Source organism: Tinamus guttatus, unplaced genomic scaffold (assembly GCF_059628265.1).
Source record: "Tinamus guttatus ecotype Peru unplaced genomic scaffold, ASM5962826v1 Tinamus_guttatus_pri_ptg000043l, whole genome shotgun sequence".
Taxonomy (NCBI): domain Eukaryota; kingdom Metazoa; phylum Chordata; class Aves; order Tinamiformes; family Tinamidae; genus Tinamus; species Tinamus guttatus.
In genome coordinates this window covers 1,773,669-1,798,714 of record NW_028288577.1, presented here as the reverse complement: position 1 = coordinate 1,798,714, position 25,046 = coordinate 1,773,669, and the positions used below count along the sequence as shown (strand labels likewise).

Genomic DNA, 25,046 nt, shown 5'->3' with positions numbered 1-25,046 from the left:
AGCGGTTGGATGGAGGCTGCTACTTGCTGTTTTGCTGTTACCAGGGCAGATAGGAAGTTCTTCCCAATTGCAATCCCTACAGGGGGAGGGGGAAAAAAAAGAAAGAAAACCCACACACTCCATATTTTAAGTGAACTTTTCCAGGAACTTTGTATCTGGAGGGGGAAAAAAAAAAGAAAAGCCTTCATGTTTGCTTAGGAATAAATCTGCGTTGTTTCTCCCATGTCTCCACATAGGACTATTCTGAGATACTCAGATTAATCTCACAGTTTAGTTGTCTGTGCACAAGTAGGTGTATACAAGATTTTATATACAATAAAGGATAAATTAAAGACTGAAAAAACAGTAAAATTAAGAAGTCTCCAGTGTTCTGAGAAAGGCAAATGAACTGCCAAAAGCTTAGGCGGATGAGCTGTTTCAGAAATAGTTTGCCAGGGGAAGCCGTAATAACTGATAAAAACTAATTCTTGTATTACAATCAAGAAAATGATCCTTTTCTGGTTTTTATTTATTTTTCCTTTGTTTCGTTTTCTTGCTCCAGACGCTGTTCAAATACCTCTCGGTTGTATGACAGTCTGGTATGCAGACCACTTCTCTAAGTAGTCTGGGAACCTCTGCTACTTCCCAAGGAGAAGCAAGAGGTTTGCTTAGGTCTGCACATCTGCTGGCGAGGCTGCACTGGAAGGTGTGTTAGTGTATAAAAAAATAAATAAAATTTGCCAGCTGTGTAAGAAATTGCCCACATTTAATTTATGTACATGTTTTTCCTGTGCGTGAGTTTTCTTCCTCACCTGGTTTCCAAGGTCCTTGCAGAGGAGCAGCATATTCTTTAGCTCTGCTTTGTTTGGTTAATCAAAACTGCTGCCTTTTCTGCTGACAGTGGCTGAAGCAGCATAGATGGTTGTTTTACTTCATTCTTCACTATATGTATGTGGATGCTGCTATCCTATGTGTAGCAGTGGAATCCAGAAAAAAAAATCAGGTGAAAAGGGACCTCAGGTATCCTTTAAGCTCTCTTTTTGCTCAGAGCGGGCTCAGCCATGAGATGAGACCGGGTTGCTCGGGGTTTATCCCATCTGGTCCTGAAAACCTCTAAGGATGGAGCCCACGCCACCCCCCTGGGCAGCCTGAGGTCTTTCCTCACGCGCCAAACGCAGCAGCCGGCGGCGGAGCAGGATCTGCTCCCTGCAGGGCCTCCCGCAAGAGGTGGCCGGAGGGGAGTCCCTTAGCAAGCAAAGGAAAAATAAGTTGTATTTCCCGCTTTCATACCACAATACACATTTATGAAGTGTTAAAGGGACATGTCACTTATTGCTACTGTACAGAGCTGAGATGAGGAGTATCACAGCAGACTTAGAGGTGGCAGGGGATGTGGTAAAAGGGCTACTGCTCTATAGGATCTGATAAGGCTCTGAAATGACATGTTCCTTCCCCTTCCTTCAAACTGTTTCCTTTAATTGTGTCTTATTCTTTGCAAGATTTCTTTATGCTTAAAGTGAGAAGCAAAAGGGCTTTTATTTTATTGCTAGTTTGGAAGTGAGAGCTTGGGATCTGGCTAGGGAAAATGCCAGCATTAAGTCGGAGAATCCATATTCTGAACTCTGTAATAGGTGTTCAGTTTGATACATCCCTTTCAAATGCAGAGTGTTGGATTGTAACTATCTAAAAGCTTAGAAGTGAACTTCAGATCGAGTTTATTATGAAAATGTATTTGCTGGTTCTTCCCATAGGGTCCTGGAGAAAGAGAGAAGTGAGAGATATAAGTAAAATGTTCTTATACTGGTGCAGGAAATGAGGAAAATACCTAAGGTTCCTACTGCTAAAATTCTCTCTAATCAAGAGCTAGTCAACTTGCATCCTCCTGATAGCTGCTCTAGCTACGGCTTCTGAAGTCTTTCATTTCAAAGAGCAGTTTTTAAATCTGATTATGGTGAGAATAAACACAGCTCTTCTGTTAGGCCTTATTATTCGTATGTGTGATTTTGCGAAGGCCCCACGTTAGGCATCTTTTCCGTTCTCTCTCTGGTTATCCGATTGGTGCTTTCTTGGATCTGTTGCTTTCTTAGCTGCTTTGAAAAATGCTTGAAAACCTCTTTGACCAGTGCGTTTTAACAGCCTGGTTTCTCCCAGCGTAGACCTTTCTTTCACCACCAACGGACTCTTCCCGTTCGCCACTTTCTTGACCCTTACCTGTCTCGTGGGATCTGTCACCTTCGTGTCATGCAGGAGAGGTTAAAGTGGCTGCTTTGGTCACTCGTATTGAGCTGTTTGCACCAGGCAACAACCATCAGCTGCGTCTTGGTCTTGGTTCTTCTCATCTCTAGGCTGCCCTGTTGGCCATTAAACATTGCTGCTCCCCAGCTGCTTCCCTACGATGTATGTTGTAGCCTCTCAGCCTATAGGTAGCTCTCTGACTTCTTCAAAACTGCTCTTCTGCAGTTAATATGTTATTTCAACGAGTTAATAATTCTTCCCAGTCCTCTGAAATTCTAGAGTTCATTGCCTAACCACAAATGGTCATTCTCCCATAAGTTGTGTTTGATTCCATTGTGTTGTAAGAGAAAGCCAGAAGAAGCAAAATACTGTGCAGCTCATTTTTAACATAATTCAGATTTTTATATAAAAAGGGGCACTGTCTTTGTAGGCAGCTTTTTAAATGTTAAGGAATTTATAATTTTAGTAGAGAGTAGTTTAATATGTTGTCCACCATCTTTGGGGAATAACGTTCTTCTGCTCAGAATATTATTCACATAATTTAACTTTGTTTCTAGTAAGAAACTAATGTTATAACATAAACTGTGCTCAGGTCTTGAAGGATTGTCCATTTCTGTGGATGTGCAAGTTATTTGCATCAGGGTGTTGGACACTAGGATTAATCCTACCTGTGTTGAACTCTACATCCTACTTGTTAATATCTCTGCAACAACTTTGGTATTTTGTTCAGATTTCCTTGGTAACCTTTGACTAGCTGTTTGCCGTGGATCCATCAACGCTCTGTGTTTTCAGAGAATAAGAAAGTATAAAAGCCCCATAATTTCATTGTAACCAGTAAATTGAGACTGCTCTGTGTTCCAATGCCAAGTCAAGAGAAAAGAGTCAAAATAGAGTTTTGCTGCTGGAACATGTTAACTAAATCTGCCAGAAATAATTCATTGCAATAGAGAAAAACTCATGCAACTGATTTTAAAACTAAGCATAAATGCAGGTATAAAACAAGTTAGCGAAGGCCTGGATGAAGCCTTGCAGGTGGGGTGAGAGAGGCCACTGGCTTTTTGGAGGAGCAGGGGACTTTCCTAAGGCCACACGGTACGTGTGAAGTCCTAAACCGAGTTGAACCATAATGCTTCTCCAAAAGAGAAACTCGTCAGCAGCAAAAGCTTTAATTTCTTTTTACTGTCCCTTTAGGTTTGGGGATTTGGGAGGGTTTTGCTGGTATCAATAAAATGTGCCATTTTACTGGAGGCAGATATGAAGCAAACCTCCTCAGGCCGCCAGCTGAGACTTGTGAATCAGTATTTCACCACTGACCTTTTTATGCCTCTTGTTTCCATTCCAGTTCTGGAGATCTGATGATTAACCCAATGAAGTAATGTTTAATCATTTAACCTCCTTTGCCTATATTGCAGCACTCACAGGAAATCTGTTTCCCAACCGAAAAAACAAATCATCTTTGATAGGGACATAGTGAACAAAAGTATCCTGAAGTGTTGTAGAGAGTGAATCACATTAGCTGAGAGTCGAGTCCAGTCTAAATACTTTAATTTTGGGGGAATATGTTTTGCCTGTAAGTAGCTGAACTTTTATGTCTTTTTTAGCTCTAAATTGTGAAAGTTATTTGATTTCAAACACTGTAAAAAACAGAGAAAGGATTGTTCCCTATGTAGGCTTTATAACAGAAAGATTGCATTGTGAAATAGGTAAAAGTTGTGAAACTGGTTGTATTCTCCGAGAAATGAAACTTTTAAGGGTTTTTTTTATTATTATTGCAGATGTCTTAAAGATTTGATGAACAAAATTTAAGGAAGCATTCAAATATCAGCCTTTTGGAGCTTGGTTTCATTAAATAAATGTAAAGGCTGCAAATGCATAGCTCTATTGCAACCCTGATCTATATATTGCAATGCAAATTATTTCTAGCTGTGATTATATTAAGTTGTAGAAAACAGTGGGGGGGGAGCTAAATTTATCTCTTATTTAGAAAATTTTAAAAAGGAAGTTTAGAAGTTCTTGACTAAGACTATAGCTGTGTTTTCCATAGAATGCTTTGTAATGGATGGTGGTTGTTTAAAAAAAAAATAAAAAGGAAAAAAGTTATGAAGTAATAAGGTTTTTTTTTTAAAAAAAAAAAAAAAAGCTCAACAATTTTAAATCAACTTTTGTTAATTTTTTTTCAGTATTTTTGTTATTGTTTTTTAAATAAAAATGTATGTTTTTAGCTGGAGGTAACAAAAGGACTCTAAGGCAGCCCAGAGTTTTGCAGCAATCTAGAAATTTGTATGATGGGAACTTTGTTCTCAAGAATCTGAGAAAAAAAAAGATACGCTGTTCTTAGAGTAAGCTAACACAGTCTTTATATATAATGATATATATTTTTAAACTAGTTTTGCTGAAAGTGCTATTTTGTAGATCATTTTCTGCAGAGTTTGTTTCCAATTCCAGCTTGTGGACATTAAACAGCAGAATGTTAGTAGTACAGTCTTTAAGATCATATAATAATATGTTAAAATTTCAGTAGAAACTATTTCCCTGGAAAGGCCCACTTCATAGACCTATTTGGATAATTGGATTATAGTGTTTTATTTTAAAGATATTTTAAAATGAGATTTATGGAGCTGTGTAAAATTCTTGATTGGCTTATAAAAGTGCAAATATTGTTCTAACCCCATGAGCATTGTGAAATGGTGAGCAAAATAGGAACTGAAAATATCAGGGTCATTCAGCTCTGCTCTGGAGTACAGGGGGGCATCTTATGAAAATCCTGTACAGAAGGCACTGACTTTCTCAGTTCACCTTTTCAAAGAAAAAAATCTTTTGCTAAAAGGGCAATTTTGCTGTTACATTTCAGTAAATTTGTTGCTTTTAGGTTATATAGTACAGAAACTTAAAAACGTATTTCTACTATTGTATTTGGTTAAGGAAAAAGAACATCTGTTATTTCCTTGGTGTGCTCCGTTTTATTTCCTTTGGTGATGGATGTGGGATCACACTGTTTAAAGAAACTTGCTTCCCTACAGCTCATGTCTTAAATCCTCAGTGGAACTGAGCAGAAGTTATTTTTTTCTTTTGTTTGGGGCATGAAGGAGACCCGTATTTAGTGCTGATATATTAACTTGTTTCATATTTGTTTAGTTACTTGGAAATAATGTTTGAGGGAAATTCAGTTTGAGAAAAAACTGCCCTCGATTGTGCAAGGCTTTTGGACTCAGTTCTCTGATAAATTATCGCATTTTGTTAGAAATAATTTCTGTCAAAATGTGCTCTTGCAATTCAATAGCATGAAAAAAATCATACTTCAGCCACCAGGTAGATGTGTTTTAGACCTGTTCCTACTAAAATAAGCTCAGTGTTTGATTTCAGCCTCGCTGGGAATGAGATTTAGTCACTCGTGTGTGAGAATACAAACAGAAAAATATCAGGAACAAGTTTTCAACACAGAATAAATAGTTCACCTATTCTGCGATGAGACATGCAGGAGTCGGATCATGAAATCCTGAGGTTTCCCTCCTGTATAAAGTTAGCAAATTGGTCATTTTAATGAAATTTTTAAAAACAGAAATATAAAACTATTAGCTGTGCCATTTTAAGATGTAGGAAATCTCACTTACTTGTCTTTTTTCTTTAAGTTATAGTATTTATTTGTTGTTTTTTAATATGATGTACAATAAATAGTATTTCTGTAAGAATTGTGGGGGTGTTTTTTGTTTTGTTTTCTCTTTGTGAGTTTGTTACACTTTTGCTCTTAAAGCATTATAATGGAGATAACTTACTACATGGAATAGGACTGTAACAAACATAGTAAATGGCCATATGACCTTTTTTATTGATCTGCCATTAAAAGTTATGCCAGTTCTGTGGTTTAGAATTTAAATAATATACAAAAATTTTATCGAGTAATTGGAATTCACTTGCATTGTTATGTAGTACAGAAGATTTCAACAGAATTGTAGCAAAGTTAAGATTATGTAGATTGATTTATGTTGGATCATCTTGAAGTTATCTGTTGTGGAATTTAGAATTTCATTAATTGATAAAGGTATTTCCTGGTGAAATCCATTGTAGAGAAAACCTGGATGTAGCCTATTTTGATGAAGATCTTGGGCGGAGAGGCAAGATCGTAGGATATTATTATATTCTGGGTTTGCCTTCTTGGAAAGTACCTTTTTATCATTGTAGGAGGTCTGAAGGAATTTGAGGATTAAGGTAGTAATAGAATAAGGTAGTAGCAGCTTCAGAAATCCAAAAGTGTGGGGAGAAAAGTGGTAGAAAAAAACTTTTCCAAAGTGGAGTGAACTTAGAACGACTTGCAGAGTTTTGAAGAATGAAGACGCTGAGGAAAAATAAACGCAGTATATGTGAGCAGTCGTATTTTGTTCATTGAGCATTTTGAATTTCTTCCTCCTCCCTCAAGCAGTAAAGTTTCAAGTTCACCTTTTTGTTTCAAAAATTCTCCCAGTTGCTGGTGAGGAGGTCCCAAAGCATGCGGGGGAGAGCTGAGATATTGGAGTCCTACAAGCTTCCAGGTGTGTCCATTTGGGTTTTGCCTTGTTAATGACTTTGTTTTCTTGTTTGCAGGATTTTGCTTCCCGGGCTAAACTGGCTGTCCAGAACCTGGTGCAGAAAGTTGGGTTCTTCGGCATTTTGGCCTGTGCTTCAGTAAGTTCATTTCTATAGCAGAGAGGTTTGTAATTGCAGGCTGAATGTGTCACAGTTAAATCAGGACTCTAAGCAAGGGCTTGGCCTTGTTGGAGCTCGTGTGGCTCTGCAGGCCTCGTCCACCGGTTCTGCCTTCCCCAGGGTGCTCAGGGGAGCCTCAAAGTGCCATAGCAGGGAGAAACTCCAGCCCTAGATTCGGACCCAACACACTTTGCATAAAAGCAAAGATTATTATTATCCTTTCCTTAAACTGTACTGCTGCAGTTCTAGACTCTAGTTCTTGTTAAAGAATAATGGGTTTGAAACAGTACTGTTTGCTTTATAACTGTCAGGAAAGAATATTCAGCAAGCGATTCCTTGAGTGCCTGGGAGGGCGTTTTCCAAAAGCCAAACTTCCTGGTTTTCCTAGGGTGGCTTTTTTTCCAAATTTCCACAGATTGAAGAGTGGGAAACTACCTGTATAATTTAGGATTTCCATAGAAGTTCTTCTGACTCAAGGGATATCTTTGGGTCAGAGCCAGAGGGAGCCCAAAGTGTGGAAACCAGTTTCAGAGTTAAGGTTAAAAGGAATGCAAACTCTTTGTGACTTTTTCTCCCTAAGCAAGAGTTGATCCAAGCATCTCCACTAATGCTATTTTAGGGTTTTAGGTAGGCCGGATGCTCTTTAGAGTCAAAAAGTACTGAAGCACTTGAGGTTTAGGCTTCTGTCTGGAAGGTTAACAAAAAGTGGCAGAATGATGTGGCTTCGTGTTCTCTGCCACGCACACAAATGCACAGAAATCTGCAGCAGAAGGGGAGTCGTGGGTCCCCAGTGATCCCCTTCCTGTGCTCCAGCCACAGCCGTGAGCCAGCTGCTCCCCTGTGATGCCACCTGGGCCTGGCAGCTCCGTTTCCTATGCAGTAGACAGCCCAAAGTTACCTATTTCTCAAACGTAAGCAGCCTGTGTGAGCTTAGATTAATTCGATGAGCTACAACTGTGTGTACGGATCTTTTGGACAGTCTTCCTGCTTGGAGTGGAGCTGTAGCTCCCTGAGCTCTTTGTCTATCCGGCCAGTAAGTGCTTGGGCGCCGCTCTGACTCATTCCCTCACAGTCACCACCTTGTGAGGCATCGCCGGGCGAGCTCGTCCGGCTGGTTTCGGAGCAGGACCGTGGGGCTGTGTACACTCCTCGGCCTTCCTGCTTAGTAATGCTTAACCGTTTGCTTAACTTCATTCCCACCTGGTGCCCTGCTCTCAGCGTGGCCGGAGCAGCTCCCTCTGCTCAGGTGGGCCGGGCCGGGCCACCGCCAACCCGCCGGGGACGGGCAAGGAGTTGGACATGTCCCATGTTTGCAAAATGACCACAAAGCAGAAGCACGGGAGAGGCAATGAACAAAAACAGGGCTTCAGAACTTCCCTCCTTGTAATTGCCACTTTAGTTTGGGATTTTAAATGGTATTTTGGCTGTGTTTGCAGGAAGAGAGGGAAGAAGAACTAGACTGTGAAGTGCTACTAAATGTCCCACTGCAATTTGGTTGTAGCATTGAAGCCACTGCTTGATAGGCAGAGAACTCCAATCTCATTGAATTTAAGCCTTTGCAAATTCATCCAAGGCAGTTACCTGGCTGTAGCACTTCTTAAAGGCAGAAGGAAAGCCTTTTTTTTTTTCCTTTTCTTTTTCTTTTTTTTTTTTTTCGTTTTCCTAATTCTTGTGTAACAGCAACTCTGGGGAAGGATAGACAGAATTAGCCCTCTGTGAGAGCCCAGTGGAGCCCCACGAGAATTTGCCCTGCTGCCTGTGTGGGCATTTTTGGCACCTCTCACTAGCGTGTCTGTGATTATTACTTTTTTAATTAGTTTTAACCCTCTTTGACCTGCTAATATATACTTATACCCTAAGGTGGACATGTTAAGTTTCTGTTTTGTTTTGTTTTGGTGTGATACCCACAATTGCCCCCTCAACAGTGATACTAACAGCATATTTTAATTACTGTACCTTACCAAACAACAACAAGAAAAGCCCAGAACATGTTTAATACCTAGACTGGGCTCAGAAGAGCCAGGCTCCCTGGCTGTGGCTTAAGTAAATCATTGACTTGCCCAAGACAGCTGCCAGAGGTAAGGAGTCATTTCAGCTGAAGCAGGACATGGTTCGAGACCGTTTCCGATTTCTTCCTATGCAGGTGGTGTTCTGGTGCTCATAAATTTGAATTGCTGCCTTGTAACAGTTCAGCACAGCATAACCCTCATAAGCCTTCTCAGAGATTTCCATTCAGTTGCAAAGAGTTTCTTTTTTCCTTTTTTCTGTTTTTTTAGGCTCTTTAAATATCTACACTATTTATTTGTTTGAGTAAGAAAGCAACATAGCTCCAGATATTAGCAGGGTAATATTCTGCTACTCTAAATTAAATATATCCCTCATGTTTACAGACAGTCTGCCCTGTACTGCACGCAGAGTGCGAAAGGTTGGAATTTTGATATTTTCTTGGTTTAATTTCAAAAATATTTTACAGATAGTATCACAATACCAAACGTCAAGCCAAGGGTTTAACAATAATCTTTTTTTTTAATTTTAAATTGAATGCACATGCTTAATAAAATCTAATCAGTGCTTTTAAACTGGATACATATGACTATAAATGCCAGTTTCTAATGCACTTTTTCAGATGGAAATCATTGGGGATCGCTCTGAACACTGGCTTCCAGGAGTGATGTGCTTGTCAGTGAGAAAATTTGATAAATCACTGAAAATGGCTTTGCTGTGGTTTCCGTGCATTGCACATGGAAAACTTCTTTTTCTGTCAGCTTTTTTATAATCCAGGGGTAAGGACCATCAGAATGGAATTGTCTGGGACAGTGTCTAGCTGAATCCCTGAGATTTAAGTTATGTGGTGTAACACTAACATTTTTGTAAGTATTGAGACACGAGAGTTTTGGACAAAGGTTAATAAGCGGAAAATGCTTATTTTTCAAAGTGTTTAATGTTCCTGTTCGTCTGGATTAAATGCTTCCATTCATGAACTTCTTTCCCTTGCACTTCCTAGATTCCAAACCCGCTGTTCGACCTGGCCGGCATAACATGCGGACACTTTCTGGTTCCCTTCTGGACCTTCTTTGGTGCGACCCTTATTGGGAAGGCAGTCATTAAAATGCACATCCAGGCAAGTAAAGGCATTTTTTTTTTTGCAGAGCCTCTCACACCGCGGCGCTCCGTGCTAGATTCTGGAGTCTCCCTTCCTGACCTGCACTAATGGAAATTAATTTGGTGCAAAGGATTTACAATAAAGGATCTGCTAGGCCTCTTATGCTCCAAACTCAGGCAACTGAATAATTTATAGCAATGAGCTAATGAGCTCGCTGCCTACACCACTCAGGAAATTGGTGGTTAGCCAAGTTATTTACCTACGGTTTTTACCAGACTGAAAGGACTTTGTACTAATAATGAACTTGCCTTTTTGGTAACAAGTACTCATTTCGAAGAGCGCTGCAGCTAGCCTTTACCAGCTAAGCAATACTCTTAAATGTTCTTTTTTATTGCAGTTTAATGTGTAAGGAAAAACCCAGGCCTTTCAGGTCCTGCTGTCTGCAGAAAGCAGTCTGAGAGGGTTAGTCTGTGGGTCATAACTTTTGAGTATGGTTAGTAATTTTTGGTGTCCTTGATATGGGATATTTTGTGAGGGCCTGATTTCAGAGAGGGTCTGTTCAGTCCTTGTCACTAACTTAAATGCATCACCATTTTGTCCGGCACAGGATGAGGGACTGAATCCCTGGAGATGTTCTCCTGGTGGCAGTGTGGTTAGATGGGGCTATCATGAACTGCATCACTTGATTTGTAATAATTAGAATCAGTGTTCTCAGCTGGGGCTTTTTTTTTTTTTTTTTTAAGTGTCTGCATAGTGCTGATGCAGTAACTGTAGCCAGGCTGCTTGGAAATGTTTGCTGTCACTACATTAAAATAGCAGAAGCTGGCAGAAGTATAAAATTACTCTTCTAGTACCCTCCCCAAGCTGCTTAAAAGTCTCTTCCCTGTATAGGAAACTTTAAACTTCAACTTTTTGTTTCCCCCCATCTTTTCGTAAATAGTTATTTTACTCTACACAGTGTTGAAATGGAAGATGAAGGGGCTTCAGGAATTGTTTCATGTATTGTGATAGAAATGCTTTTTCTTCACACAGTTTTCTACTGCTTGAACACTTCTGTTTTTAAATAGGCGTAAAGACAGAATTTGTTCTGGCAGTGGAGAAGAGACTCAAGTGACTAGTGCTTGCGTAGTATTCTCTGTATTTTATTTGCCTTGTTTAGCTAGGGAAGTGTTTGATCTGTAACTTACAGTGCTCTTTGCTCCAAAGTGACAGGCAACAAATATTTCCTGATGTCTTGTACAGCTGGTAAAAGTTCATTTTATATATATATTTAGCTAAGAGATTTTTGTTTTCTATGGTGTTCTACTTCATAGGGTTGTGCAGTAACCTTGATTTTTGTAGTGATCTTGCTGTTATTTGGCCTTTGGGAAACCTAATGGCTGTGCAAAAGGCTCCTAATGGAATCTCCTCTAGACAGGAAGCCAGTGACTCTGGTGTAGTGGCCATCCCAGAGCTGCTTTTAACTGGCCTCTTCCTCTGGACCACAAAATCATTCTGTGGAGCTCTAGTCACATCCCTTATTCCCAGACTAGTGAATGCTCTTCTCATTAGGTCATGTTTAAATTCTTTTAAGGAGACTATGGGAACTGTATCTGCGTGTATCTACACATGGTCTTGCTCACTCTTTGTGAATGAGCAAGCTATTGAACGTGACAAAAGAACTAGCAAAAGCTTTTTTTAATAAAGTGCTACCACTTTTATAAGTGAAGTGAATGGTAAAATTACAGGCATTGCATTTCCATGCAGAGTCAGTCATGTGTTAGAATTGTCTTAGATTAAAATTACTCCGTTTCAAGTATTCTATTGCATTAGAGCAATAATAAGTGATGATTAAGTGCTATATTTTTTAACAGATACTCAAAGGCTCTTCTTCACCAAGAATTTCGATGTTACGCTTCTCTCTGAAGCACATAAACTAGGGGCTAAAAGATTTATTATTTTCACTTTTGTGATCTTTAAGTACATGTGCTTATGTGTAAGGGGATGTGAATTCTTCTGCACAGTGATGACTCTTTTTCCATTATAACATTGTTGACGGAGTAAAGTGACCTTGAGCTTCTGGGAATTTAGGTTTGGGGAGGATGCGAATGGTTAGTAACACAAGCTACAAAAACATTGCAAGAAATGAAATCTATGAGGAAATAGGATAATAGAGTAAGTAGATTCTTCTGCCTCTTGAAAATAGTATTAAAAAAGGACTTTGAAAGAAAAGGGAAAACTATCTGTAAGTGCAGGAGGATCTGTTGAAGTGGAAAAGAACGTTAGTTGTCTTTGCTTCCCTTTTGATCAGACATTTCTCTAACTGATTTTTTTCCTTCCAACAGAAACTTTTCGTTATTATAACATTCAGCAAACATATAGTGGAGCAGATGGTTTCCCTAATCGGGTGAGTAATTCTTTAACACAGTAATACCTTCACTCATTATGTGGAAAAATACTGTAGGAGTTGAATCAGATGTGCTGAAAATCATGCTCTGCTTTTTAAGTGCAAGCTTTGGTCAACAGCTAATTTGCGACTCACCTCAAAGGCTTGAAGTACTTTGAGAAATGTAATAGCACAGAAGGTCAGATGTCCTGAGTATATAATACCTATGTTTAGCTTTCGCCCAGAAAGATGATAAACTATTCCAATAATAGGTTGCAACATTTTTAACTGCAAATAGATTGTTTTTATTCACTTTCTTCAATGCTGCATTGTGATCCTGTGACAAAAAAAGAGAGAATTGTTGTAATTTATGCAGTGTCCAAAGTGGCTGATAAATGTTTTCCATTATTTGACTTTATACACTTAACCTCATACACTTAAAATATGTAATGTCTGATAAAGTGTCAGAATTAAAAGCTTAGTGTGTAGGATGGAATCTCCATCCTACTGAGTTTTTTTTTAATAAGCGAAATCAGTCTTTGAGGCTAAACTATTCCTATTTTGAGAAAACGTGTCTTTTTTCCTCTCTGAACCAATTTCTTCAGCAATGGATTTTTTTTCTTTTTAGTAAAAATCTTAGTTTCCAACAAGAAAGTAGGGAAAAACAGATAACGGTTGGGATTTAGAAAACAAACCACCCCCTTAAATCTGTGTATTTCTATGTTGCTCCAAAGGATTTGAAGGAAGACGAGAGACTGATGATAAAGTGCTAGTTTTTTGCCTCATATCTACCTGTTCAGTCATCAGTTATGTGTAATTTTAAATTCCATTGCTGATACTAACACTTCCTGCTTGGTCATCCAACAAATATGATCTCAACGGTGCCTCTTTGACCGTGAAGCAATTCATGAAACTTTTCAAAGAAAAACAGAATGTACAACTAAGTAATCTTAAATATATGCAACTAGCTAGACTCATTCTGTATTTCGTCACAAAATTGTACTTAATTGTTCAAGGAACAGTTGTGTGCTTGTGAGGAAAAGCTGTTGCCTTTTTTCTGATTAGATTCCTGTAATGTGGGGAATGCAGGTTTAAAGTTTTAAATATGATTCTCTGTCGTTTGAACAGAAAAGGGTTTTGTTTGCTTGTTTGTTTGTTTTAAACTAGATACCTAATATAGATATCCCAAGCATAAAATAAATTCTAAGGTGGTTTTACTTTTCCAAGATGTTTCAGTTATATGGACATATTGATTGATACCTCACCACCCAAACTGCAGTAACTATTTACACTACACACTGAAGTAACACATTAACAAAAAAAAGAACACCCGAAGAATAATTTTGGCAGAGGAATGTCTGGAAATAACTGCTTTCAAAATATGTAAGCTCAAGTAGTAGTGCTTTACAAAGGGCAAGGAGCGTCGGAAAAGACATTCTGGGGCATTTCACTAATGAAACAGATCCTGACTTTATGACTTCCTGATCTTCTGATTGGAGTCTGGTTTGTAACAAACTTCAAAATGAATTTGTTGCTTTGAACATTTTTTTAACAGAAGAACTGTGGCTGCTCTGAACAATTAGTTTGCTTTTCTTACCATGAACCACTCCAGACAATTTATTTCTTTATTTTTGAACAATGCAGCTACTAGGCTAGATATATTTCCAAGACTTTGCTCTCCTGCAGTCTTTGAGCCAAATCTAGTAGTTTTTTCCTACTTCGTCTGTCTTGGAGATAATTTTGCATCACATTACTTAGAATGCATTCACAAGACCTCTGCTGGATTCGGATTTTATTAGATGGTTGATGTCAGAGTTAAAAAATGTTCTCGGGAGACAGAAGGATTTTTGGAATGTCCCGGTAGCGTTGACTTTTCTCAACCCGTCTGCAGCATTACCTCATCAGGGCTTCTTAGAGCGGAGCGTAAAACATGTTCAACAATAGCTTGCCTTAAAATCATTACTAACAAAAATTAAAATCTAAATCTGTTTAATAGCCAATAACGTTATTTTAATTAAATTCAGGCCATCAATTTGACTTGCGACTTCGGGCTATTGCTTTGGCACATCAGCAAATAACTGAACGCAATATTTTAATGAATTTATAAAATAGAGGATAAATGAAATCTAGGCAGGAGATTAAGCTGAGGCATCAGAGAATTAGGGTCTCAGAATATTTGATTTACTCTCCGGATAGGTATTTTTGGTGACTACCTGAGTCTCAAAGTGATAGTAAAACTGATTCACCTGTAGGTGTTTTCTGTGGCTCTGTAGCTGCTTATTTGTGGCTGCTGCTTGCACTATGTGCAAAACTTGCCATCAGGAGGGGTTTTTTCTCATTTAGGGTACTCTGACTTTACACTTTCATTGCCTGGATCTCCATTACAAAAGGGATCCTAAAATACTCCTTGTATTAATTGAACACAGGAGGAGGAAAAGAAAAATAGATGTGATGGGAAATTGAGATAGCCAGGGTTTTCGCCCCAAATTTGAAATATTGGCAGTGTCTGCTGAAAAACCCAGCCAGCACCATGGGGGAGGCCACGGTGAAGGCCCCGAGAGCCGGGATGACAAGAAGGGACACGGGAGGGTTTGGGAAGCTGAAGCCAGTGGAAATGGAGGCTGGAAACCGGAGTGGGGCAGCAGAGGGGCTGGTGGCTCTGTGGGGCCCCCAATGCTCTCCCAGGTAAGGCCTGGGCACTGCGTTACTGCTGCGGAAAATGCTGAGAGATGGAGTTTTCTCTCACGTTGCATTCCTCCTGTGAGCCCTCCGTGGGGACAGAGGGTGTGTGAGATACTTGTTTTCTGGGACTTACAGCTCAGTTTAACCTAGTGATCATTAAAGGTGCTGGCTTTAGGTCAAAGTTAGCCCATTCGAGATGTTTAATCATGTGGGTTGTGGGTTTTCTTTTGACTTTCAAATCTTTCCAGTTATTTTATTGTTTTTGCCTACAGCTGCAGTCTTGTTGATGGAGTCACAGTCAGCGCGTTGCTTTTAGGCCTGCGCTTGGCTGCTTTGAGGGGGCAGTTTCCAATGTGGATGAAGAATTTCCCCCAAACTGCTAGAGATGGTGCCCAAAGCGCGCGCGGCCACCAAAGCGTCTAAGCGCGTCGCTTCTGGGTGAATGTTCACAGGGAAAAATGTCACTTTTTTGCTTTAATTCAACATGATTTGTTCAACTTCTATGCTAAGAACTTTCTGTGGAAATCTGGAAAATGCAGGAGCCGTAGCGGGAGGCAGCCCTGGTGGAAGCAAGTGAGGTCGCTCCGGTGGGATGGCAGTGCCCCATGGGGACAAATCGCACCCTCCGCCAGGGACATTCCCCAGACTGTTGCTGTTTCCCGATAAACCCGTGTGGGCTGCAGGGTGCCCTCCTAAGCGAGCCGGGACGTGGAGAAAGGGCATCTGCTCTCATGGGAGAGCGGCCTCCTGTAGCCAGCGCGGCTTTGCTAGCTGCCGGAGGAGTAGAAACTAGTTCAGGTGCCGGGTTAATGAATCGGAGTCGTGGAGCTGCTCTGAAGCTTAAATTGGAGGTTTGCATGGAGTGCCGTGGATTTTCAAGCCCACGTACCCGGCTGCTCGGGCTGCTGTTGGCGCTGCCCTTGGCGCGGGGCTGGCGTTTGCGGTGCCACGAGGCTCCGCGTCGCCGCCTGCTCTCAGCTGATTCTTGCAGGGAGCATCATGTGCCTGTGATGGGGAAGAAAAAATGCAAATGACCTGTGGTGACTGATGCTGCTGGAAACCTTGCGCCTTAAATATTGCTTTTTTTATTTCCCCCCCCCTCAAAAACAGTTTGCAAGGTAGCTTTAGGTTATTTCTTAGGATATTTAGTACCTAAACAGACACCACGTAGCAGAATTCAATCCCGTATGATCTGAAGTGGCTGGGAAAGTGGATAACCGAGCAGGGGCTGGAAAACGCCCTTGGAGGAGGGAAGGATTTGGGAGCAGCCCGGCTGCTCGGCCCCACGATGGCCGGTGCCATCCCGGGCTCCGGGCATCGGCGCCGCACGGACACGGCCGTAGCGTCCCCAAAGGGGCGCGGATGTGAGTGAAAGCCCTGGAATTAGAAAGCTTCCAGTGGATCACAACGGGTTTACAGCTGTTTATTTGCAAAAGGCTTGTGGGATTTAACCTCGGAGCAAGCGAGGGGGGTTTGAGCTGCGCGCGGAAATCGGGCCGTGTCTTTAAGCTACAAAGAGAAGTTTCCTCGCGAAGAGCAGGCGCGAGCGGAGCTGCGAGGCAGCGGATCAGGGAGGCGGCGCAATCCCTGTTGGAGAAAGCGTTGATTTTAGCATGGCAAAACGGCCCAGGGAAAAGCTTTGGTAGCAGCTTGGGTAGCATCGCCCCAGCCCCTCAAACACGCACCAATTTGGACTCACTAATCTTCAAATAACTTCTATGATTTTTTTGATCTTGTAAAACCAACGTGCATCATCCGCCAAAGCGGCTTCTCGCAGCGACGCTGCCCCCGGCCGCCGATCCCGGCTGCAAACGGGATCTCCGACCGCGGTTTCCGCGTGGCCCCCGGGGCCGCGGCAGCAGCCGGAGCCGTCGCGGAGCCGGGACTGAGTCAGGCCGGGGGCCGAGGCCCGACGTGACTCAGTGCGCAGGGGCCGGGCATCGGGGGAGCCGCGGGGAAACGGATGGTTTAAATACTGTGAGAATCTTTATCAGCACAGGAAATGACAGCTCATTAAAATACTACCCCCTCCGCCTGTTTAGATCACCGTCTGGAAAAAAATTAACCATTGCAGGTGCGGGCGGCTGGCGCGGGGCTCTGCGCTCGCACGTTTATCGTCCGATCCGGTGACTTTGAGGGAGCCTCTTGCTGCCTCGGAGCTGCCAGGTGGCTTTTTCCTGTGTCCTTGCGGGGGAATGTGGAAAGAAACACGGATTCAACAAGGAGAAAGTCCAGTCTGGGAGACGGGGCTGTCGTGTGTGACTTGTTGGGGGGTTTGCAGGCCCGCTTGGAAGGCGGGAGCCCTGCTTGGGCGCTCCGGCCTGGTGTAAAAATGTATTTATTAAAGGAAGGAAAAAGGGAGGAGGGTCTGGAAGAGACGAGCGCAGGCCGGCACGCTCCCTGCTCCAGAACGTCGCATTCTCCGGTGCCGCTTAACTGCCTTTTCCCGGGAAGAGATAAGCTCTGGCCTTAGGCCCCGCTCGCGGCAGGGCAGCGGGGGCAGATCCCGTGCGGGAGCAGGGAGCGCACCCGGAATCTTCCCTTTCAGTCCTTTTTTGAACGTTTACTTTTTTATTTTTTTTTAATCTAAACTTAGTGCCTTTATTTTGAACCGTTGGACGTTGGAGAGGTTGCCCAGAAAGCAGGATTCTGACTCAAGGTTGTGTCACTTTTCCCACGAGGGCTCGAGGCCGCTTGTGCCCCAGATTCGTTATTAGGTTCTCGTCTCCCTGCGGGTTTTTTTTCATGATAAAGCAGATTTTCAAGGTTTTTTAACCCCTGGTGCTTCATGATTCCAAGGGGGTCCTGCTGTGCGCGTGAGCCGCTGGGCAGAGAGCAAAACACTGAGCTCAAGCGCTCCTAAAATCCTCACCTGCAGTTTCAACTTCCATCCAAGTACATGGAGCTTCAGGGCTGCTTCAAGTTAATCAGCTGCTTCATCACTTGCTGTTTGAGAGCCGTTACAAATGAGAAACTTTAATTAACACCATATTAATGTTCCTAAAATGAGGGTCTCCGATGGCAACTTCAGTGTTTCTTAAAATACTTCCTAATTTTAGTGCTTCTCTGCTGGAAAAGTGGGCAGAAGGGCATGTGTTGAGGGTGTTTGTGACATGGGAAAACCTCACATTCCAGGTTGAGGGCTCTGAAACGTTGGCCCGGAGCTGCCGAGCTGCACTTGGGCCTTTAGCAGCTTGTCCTAGCGTGAATGTGCCTGAATTCTGGGCCTTAGATTAGGGGGGTTTGGTAAATCAGAGTAACTTGTGCTCCTACAGATCGCAGAATGAAGTGTCCCTTCAAAAGTGAAGACACTGATGAACTGGTTTAAAAGGGGGTTTAGTAGGAGTGAAAATGTGATTGACTCAAGTACGGTGGGACTGTGTTTTCAGGTAAGCTGCGGAAGGGAAAATACTGCCCAGGCTGATGCTGCTTCTGGTGGCGTTTGAGAAAACTCTGCATGGAGTCAAAAGACTCTAATGAAAAGAGGCATTTTCCACATTTCCCTCCTGTGATTTCATTACTAGTGGTGTGCATTTATGGTTCAAATATAGACATCATTATTTTAAAAGCAAATAAATTGTATATTGTTTACATACTATCTTACTGTAATGGGGATAGATTTTTTTACAGCTGATCCTATCAAGACCTGCACATAGTTGAGATAATTTTAACCAAGAACTTCAATTATTCCGCCTGCGCAGGGCCCTCCTTCCCACGGATGGGAAGTTTTGTTCTCTCAGTGCAACAGGCTACTTTATTTGGATAGAAATCATGTCTCTTAATTAAAAAATCTAAAATACATTTGTTTAATTACAAATACTAGGTAATACTTTTGAAAACAGACTTCAGCAGTGCTTTGTTCAGTGAAAGCAAAATTCTCAATGGGTGTTTTTCATAGTGTTAAAATGTATTTCTTTTTAATGATTGTGTTATTTAAGCTGTGACAAAGGTAGTGCAATTTTGTTTTCAGTCTGTATTGAGTCTCAGTTGCTCCCAAAACATTTGACTTTAGCAGAAGATCAGAATAAATTAAAAACTAAAAGTTTGAGTCTAAGAATGTTAACTGTAAGAACATTCACTTTTTGTAAACTTTCTTCTGAATCATGATTTCTTCAGAAGTGTATATTTTACAAAAAAAAAAAAAAAAAACTCTTTTTTTCAAGTCTTGCTAAAGCTCCATCCAGGCTCTTTGTTCTCTCACCTCCTCCCGGTTGCTGATTAACTTCCAGATCCAGGAGGAACAGGGACAGCAATGGGGAAGTCACTTCAGTGCTTATTTCCAGGGGCAACTCGGTGACTTCACAGATTTGCTTTTCTTTTCTTTTTTTCTTTTTTTTTTTCTTTTTTTTTCCCCTTTTGGGCCCAGTCCTGCCCCTGGGCTCTGAGGTTTCTTGCATTTTGTGTCCCCCTTTGGTGGCAGCAGGGTTAGTGAGTTGAATTTCCCTATATGGGGGTACATCTTGCTTGTAATCAGATAAAATGAGACTTTTACATCTGCACGAGGCAATAAGGTGGTTTTCCCTTTTGGTGATTAAAAAAAAGAAGCTGTTTGGTTAAATGGCTGAACTTTGAAAGACTACAAGAAATAACTAAAATGAACCCACTGGGATGAGCTGAGTTTTGTTTCTAGAAGTGTGGCTACATGTAGAAGTTCATTTTCCATGTGTTACTGTGCTACATTTTAATCCTAGTGCACTTAAATGTATGCACGTATTGAATTTTAATTTTGAGTATTAAAGGGTTCACTAGTTTGCAGAGTATTGGAGGCTTCTAGAGACGAGGTCCTGCCTTTTGGGATCTCGCAGCTCCCCAGAACGACTTTCCTGCAGGGAGGGCCGTGCACTTCGGTCTGTCCTCGTGCTTGCGAAAGTGAAAAATGAGCAAAAACCTCAGTGGGGAAATTCTGCAGCGCCGCGGGGTGCGCGAGGGGCTCCTCGAGCTGCTCCTGGGGGCTGCTCTGCTGCTCCGTGTCGCTTGGGCACCAGCTTAGGCCGGTTTTCAGGGCAAAACCTGGAGCAATTAACCGTTCTCATCATTCTCATTAACCGTTCTCAATCATTCATCTATCATCATTTAGATGGTCTTAATTTCATATTCATGCAAAGGTTTAAAAGTGTTACCTTGGAGTGGCTTTTTCGGGCTTCCAGATGTCACTTGAGCGGGGGAAGAAAGGGGAAGGGATTTTTATTTTAAATCTATTTTTTCATCTGTGACTCGTTCAGACCAGCGAGTCATTAGGAGGTTTCTCTGCACAAGCGGAGTCGGATTCTGACGGGTGGGTTGTGAAGAGCTGGAAATGGCTGGTCCGGGTTGCCCTGCTCGTGTGTGAAACATGCAGAGGATGTGCCCTGCTCCGGGAAAGCGGGCACAGCATCCCCACCCGCTTCATCATCGTGCTGCTGAATCATGAGCGGAGCAGGGCTTTTATTTTATTTTATTTTATTTTATTTTATTTTATTTTATTTTATTTTATTTTATTTTTTGTTTTTTTTTGCTTGCAAACATGTTTGGAAAAGAAAATTGCTTGCCCTGGGCTAGTGAAGGGGCTAGGTTTAATGGTATGTAATAGTCTTTGGTCTATGTATTTCATTAGATGGTAGCTCTTGGTTTTGAACTCCCCTTTCAGGGAAAAGGCAATGGATGTTGTGTCCAGTGTAAATAAATACAGTAGAAAATAAAAATAAAGGAGCTGGAGGGGAAATAGTGTTAGCAGGTCGGTAGATGGGGACTGCCCGTCCTGTGAACGGGGCTGAGGGCCCCAGAGCTGCAGCGCGAGGGACCCAAACGGTGCTGGGTGCTGGTTTCGCCACTGCTCGTCCGGACCGAGGGGCCTTTTTAAATTTTTTTTTAATGCTGAAGCTGTGCGGATTTCTCAAGGAGGGGGAAAAAAAAAAGGGAAAAGGAGGCAAAAAGAAACAAAACGCGATTTTCCGTGGGGCCCAACCCGGCTCCGTTGGGGCAGCCCAGGGAACCCCGCGGGGGGGGGTGGGGGGGGGCTGGGGCCGGTCGCGGGGTCCCCCCGCCCCCCCCCCCCCCTTTGTTCTTTGTTCCCGCCGGCGGCGGGAGGGGCGGCCCCGCCCGGGCGGGTGACGCACGACTTGTCCTTATAAGGACTTGGCCGGCGCCGGGGCCGCCCCCGCCGCGCGCGGCCCCTGTTTTAAGCGGCGGTGACAGCGGCCCCGGCCACTTCCCCGCGGGCCGCGCGCGGGGAGGCCTCGCCGCGCTCCCCCCACCCGGGCCGGCGCCTCCGCGCGCTTCGCTTTGAAATATTTATCTGCACACACAGAGTGGTGTTCGTTTGGTTGTTTGTTTTTTCCTGAGCGTTTTGGGAAATATTATATCCGTTTCAGAAGCATCAGCTACAAAGTTAAAGTGTACTTTGTTGTGGGGGTATCTGCTTCCCCACGTAGCGATGCCCTTCTGAGCTGTAGCTCGAGCTGAACTTTGTTCTATTTGGGTCAAAGTGGTAAGTTTGAAAAAAAAAATTTTTTTTTTTTTTTGGTTTTTGTTCCCCTGTTTGGTCTCGCTCTCTGGGATGGACTTTGCGCCAGTGCTGTCCCAAGGGTAGGTCCTTCTCTCCAGAAGCCGTTTCGGGAGTACTTGGAGGCCCAGAGGCTCAAGCTGCACCACAAGCAGGACGGCGGAGCGCCCCAGGTAAGAGCCCCGGCCCCGCGGCTCCCTGCCCTCCTGCCCTTTCCCGACCTGCTCCCAGCTTTGGGATGTGCAGGCCCAGGGAGGAGTTAAAAACCTCATTTTAAAGTAGCTGGGAATTAAAACTAATGCTGTAGTTGTGAGAACCTGGGCTGAGACCTCCAGGAGGGCGAAGGAAGCAGCAACCCCAGGCCAGAGTCTGGTCTTGGGTCCATCCTAGCACACCCTTTTCCGGACAGAAAGGGAAGCAGGAGAAGCTGCATTTACGTGTGAAGCGATAGGGGCTCCCAGCAGCGACGCTTCCGAGAGTATCCGTGGGATCCGCATCCAGCTTTTGCTGGCCAATAGGAGAAACAAAATCCTAAGCCTTTAATGTTCAAAGGAAAAGCAAATTACGGTGTTTGGAGAAGGTACAAAGGAGCAGAGATATTTGATATGTTCATACAACATATTAAAAAAAAAGACTTTTCAGTGGGGAGAGAGCACTTTTGTAATTCCAATGTGAGATTTCGAGGCTGTTAAGCTATTATTTGGTAAAATCTAATGTAAATCACACTTCTTATTTATTACTTGTCACAGTAGAAATGTTTCTTTGCTCATTCCTTACCAGAAAAGAAATTGAATTAGGGAGGATGAGGCTGGCTAAATGCACCGATGCATCTGAAGCAGAAGGGATGATCCTTGTGCAGAGCGGTGCTGCCCTCCCCTGACAAAGCCGGGAGCTCAGCGGCGCCCTAGAAAATCCAGAGGGGCTGTTGGGCCCCCGTGACAGCAGCGGCCGGCGCTAACGGGGGACGAGGCCGGATCCACAGGGCAGGAAAACCCGGATAGCGGGTGACGCTGCTGCTCCCTCCGTCCCGAGGGGACGGGGCGGCCGGCTCCGAGCTCTGCGAGCGCCCACGACGCAGTCCCGGGAATAATGAACGACTTCCCTCGCCCACAGGAACGATGGAGTCACTGGAGTCGCCATCCGCCCTGCGGGGCGTTTGGCAGCCCCCCCTGCACTGTCCTGGGGGACTGAAGTCAGAGCGGGGGAATCCTGTCAGCCCGCGCTCGGTTCCTGGTTTTGATGGGATGAAGTGCACAAGGCCGAGGCTCTTTCCCTTCACCTACAAAGAGTTCCCCTTTGTGCTGTGCGCTAATCTTCATTTTCCTCCTTGTTTTGTCTTTTTGTTTCTTCAGGGGGAAAACTGGCTTTCGTGGATGTTTGAAAAACTGGTGATTGCCATGGTTTGTTATTTTATCTTGTCTATAATCAACTCCATGGCCCAAAGCTATGCCAAACGACTGCAGCAGAAGATGTACTCCGAAGAGAAAACCAAATGAGCCTGGAAAAAACCCTTGGAATGGGCTTTAGCAGACATGAAAAATGACATGTCTTTCCATACGTTTAAAAATCAGCATTATTCCAAACTGGAGAAAACTTTTTAACATCAATTTTCAACTATAATATTTTGATTTTCTTTTGAAAGTAATTTGGCTATTAGAGCAGACCTTTCATTGACAAACTTGTAAATGTTAAGGTAAGGTATAAATGCTTTACTTGTCCGAGTTGTGTTATACGGGATGGGCAGGGTGATGTTAGACTGGTGTTTAACACGGCTGTTGCCTGTCCAAATTACTTACAAAACTGATAATTTAATACTTAGCTGTATTCCAGTTCCTGGTTTAACTTGCAGACTGGCCTAAGGGTAACTTTATTCTGGACGGGTGGCTGTTTTGCTTTTTCCATAACTTTCCAGACCATCGAACGTATACAGATAAATACAGACCATATAGAAACTCTTGCATGTCCCTCATGGCACTGCCCTCCCACGTGGACTCTGCAGTCCGTTGCATTGCACGTGCTCTCGGCTGGGAAAGCCACCCCTTCAACTTGGGAATGATGTTAAGCAGGGTTGATCGATGTCAAAATGCTGAAGCTGACTTTTTTTATTCTGTATATTTAGAATGAAGTCAAGATAAAACTTTATAAAGTCATCTTTGATCATTCCAGAATTTCTCGTGTCAGTCTTTTTAAGCTGTTTCTCCTCCTTTCCACCTCTGTATCTGCAGTTTCTTTATTAAGCCTCACTCCTGTGACCCCGCATGCTTTACTCATCCTTCCTGCACAAATGGTGCCGAAGCCCTTTGCTCCTTTTCTCTCCCCGCTCTTTTCCTCCCTAGGAACTTCTTGCTTCGCAGGAGGAAGTAGCAGGCTGTAACTTGGCCCCTCGCAGTGCAGCTCAGGGGTTGAAAAGGGCAAGTTAAAGAGCAAGCTGGATTTGTTAACCTAAATTCCTCTTGTTTGTCACTGATCACAGCACTGTGAGGGATGCAGGAAAAGAAAGGGGGGAAGGAGTGTAAAGTTTTCAACTGAAAACAGATTGGACATAAAATCCAACAATGATATTTAAGAATGGCTTTAGAGAGCCTCAAACTTAACACTTTAAAATGAAGATATTTTTAAAACGTTGTTATGAATCAGTGCATGTTCAATTTTTAATGTACACAAACATAACAAATACTAAGACAGAGCTTTCTTCCCTCTTTAGTAAGTAGATAAGCATTCTGCTACTGTGGTGTATGTAACCTTTCTCTAATAATTCTTGAATTAGTGCTTTTGGTTTTTATCCTACAGGCAAGTAACGGGAATTAATTAGATTTTTGATTAGTGTTATCCAAGGTGCCAGTGAGCACCAGGCAGGTTAGAGGCTGCTCCTGCCCGGGTGAGGGCAGCTCTGCGGCGAGGTGTGAGACTGCCCCGTGCTCAGTCCTGCCCGAGCGTCCCCTCGTGTTGCCGCGACATCCTCATGGCTCTACCATCCTGTCGGATAGCTTATCAGACTGATGTTGACTGTTGGATCTCATGGCAACAACAGTCGGTAGGCTGTCTGACATTTTGGTATCTTTCATCTGTTTGCTCATCCATCTCCAGCTGTTGCCATTGAGCGTGAGCAGCGTATGAACGTGTCGCCCCGAGGTTACGCGGTGCCGCAGCCTGCGGATCACCCTTCATCGCGGGGGTGCCTGAGGTTTGTGACCCTTATTTGTAGGCTGCCCACAGAACTTCAAACCAAGCGTGCTGCAGAACAAATGGGGAGCTCTAGCCTGGGCTTCTCTCAGGGGGATTAAATACCTGGAACTCTTGAATGCTGAGATAGTGCAAGATACTTAAAAGCACAAAGGCCATTTATTTTCCATGTGTATTTTTAAAAAATGCACAGTATTTCTTTATTCTTTTTTTTTCCTCCCTTTGGCCTAAGCATGGTCTTGGAAAATAATGTAGCAAGGAAGTAATTCTGAGATGCACATGCAAAAAAAACCTGCCTGTTTCTGGCATTTCACTTTTTAGTCTACTAAAACTTTAAT

At 42.9% G+C, this 25,046-nt stretch overlaps 1 protein-coding gene across 1 annotated transcript in view; it reads left to right on the top strand.

The window, feature by feature from the left end:
* VMP1 (vacuole membrane protein 1) overlaps positions 1–23,693 on the top strand; it is a 49,337-nt gene extending 25,644 nt beyond the window's left edge. Inside the window, exons 8-12 of the mRNA XM_088536156.1 lie at positions 6,793–6,873; positions 9,899–10,015; positions 12,322–12,383; positions 21,596–21,698; positions 22,878–23,693. Of these exons, the coding sequence (XP_088392282.1) occupies positions 6,793–6,873; positions 9,899–10,015; positions 12,322–12,383; positions 21,596–21,698; positions 22,878–23,021 (507 nt within the window). The 3' untranslated portion in view covers positions 23,022–23,693. The remainder of the gene's footprint in view (positions 1–6,792; positions 6,874–9,898; positions 10,016–12,321; positions 12,384–21,595; positions 21,699–22,877) is intronic.
* Positions 23,694–25,046: the final 1,353 nt, after the last annotated feature.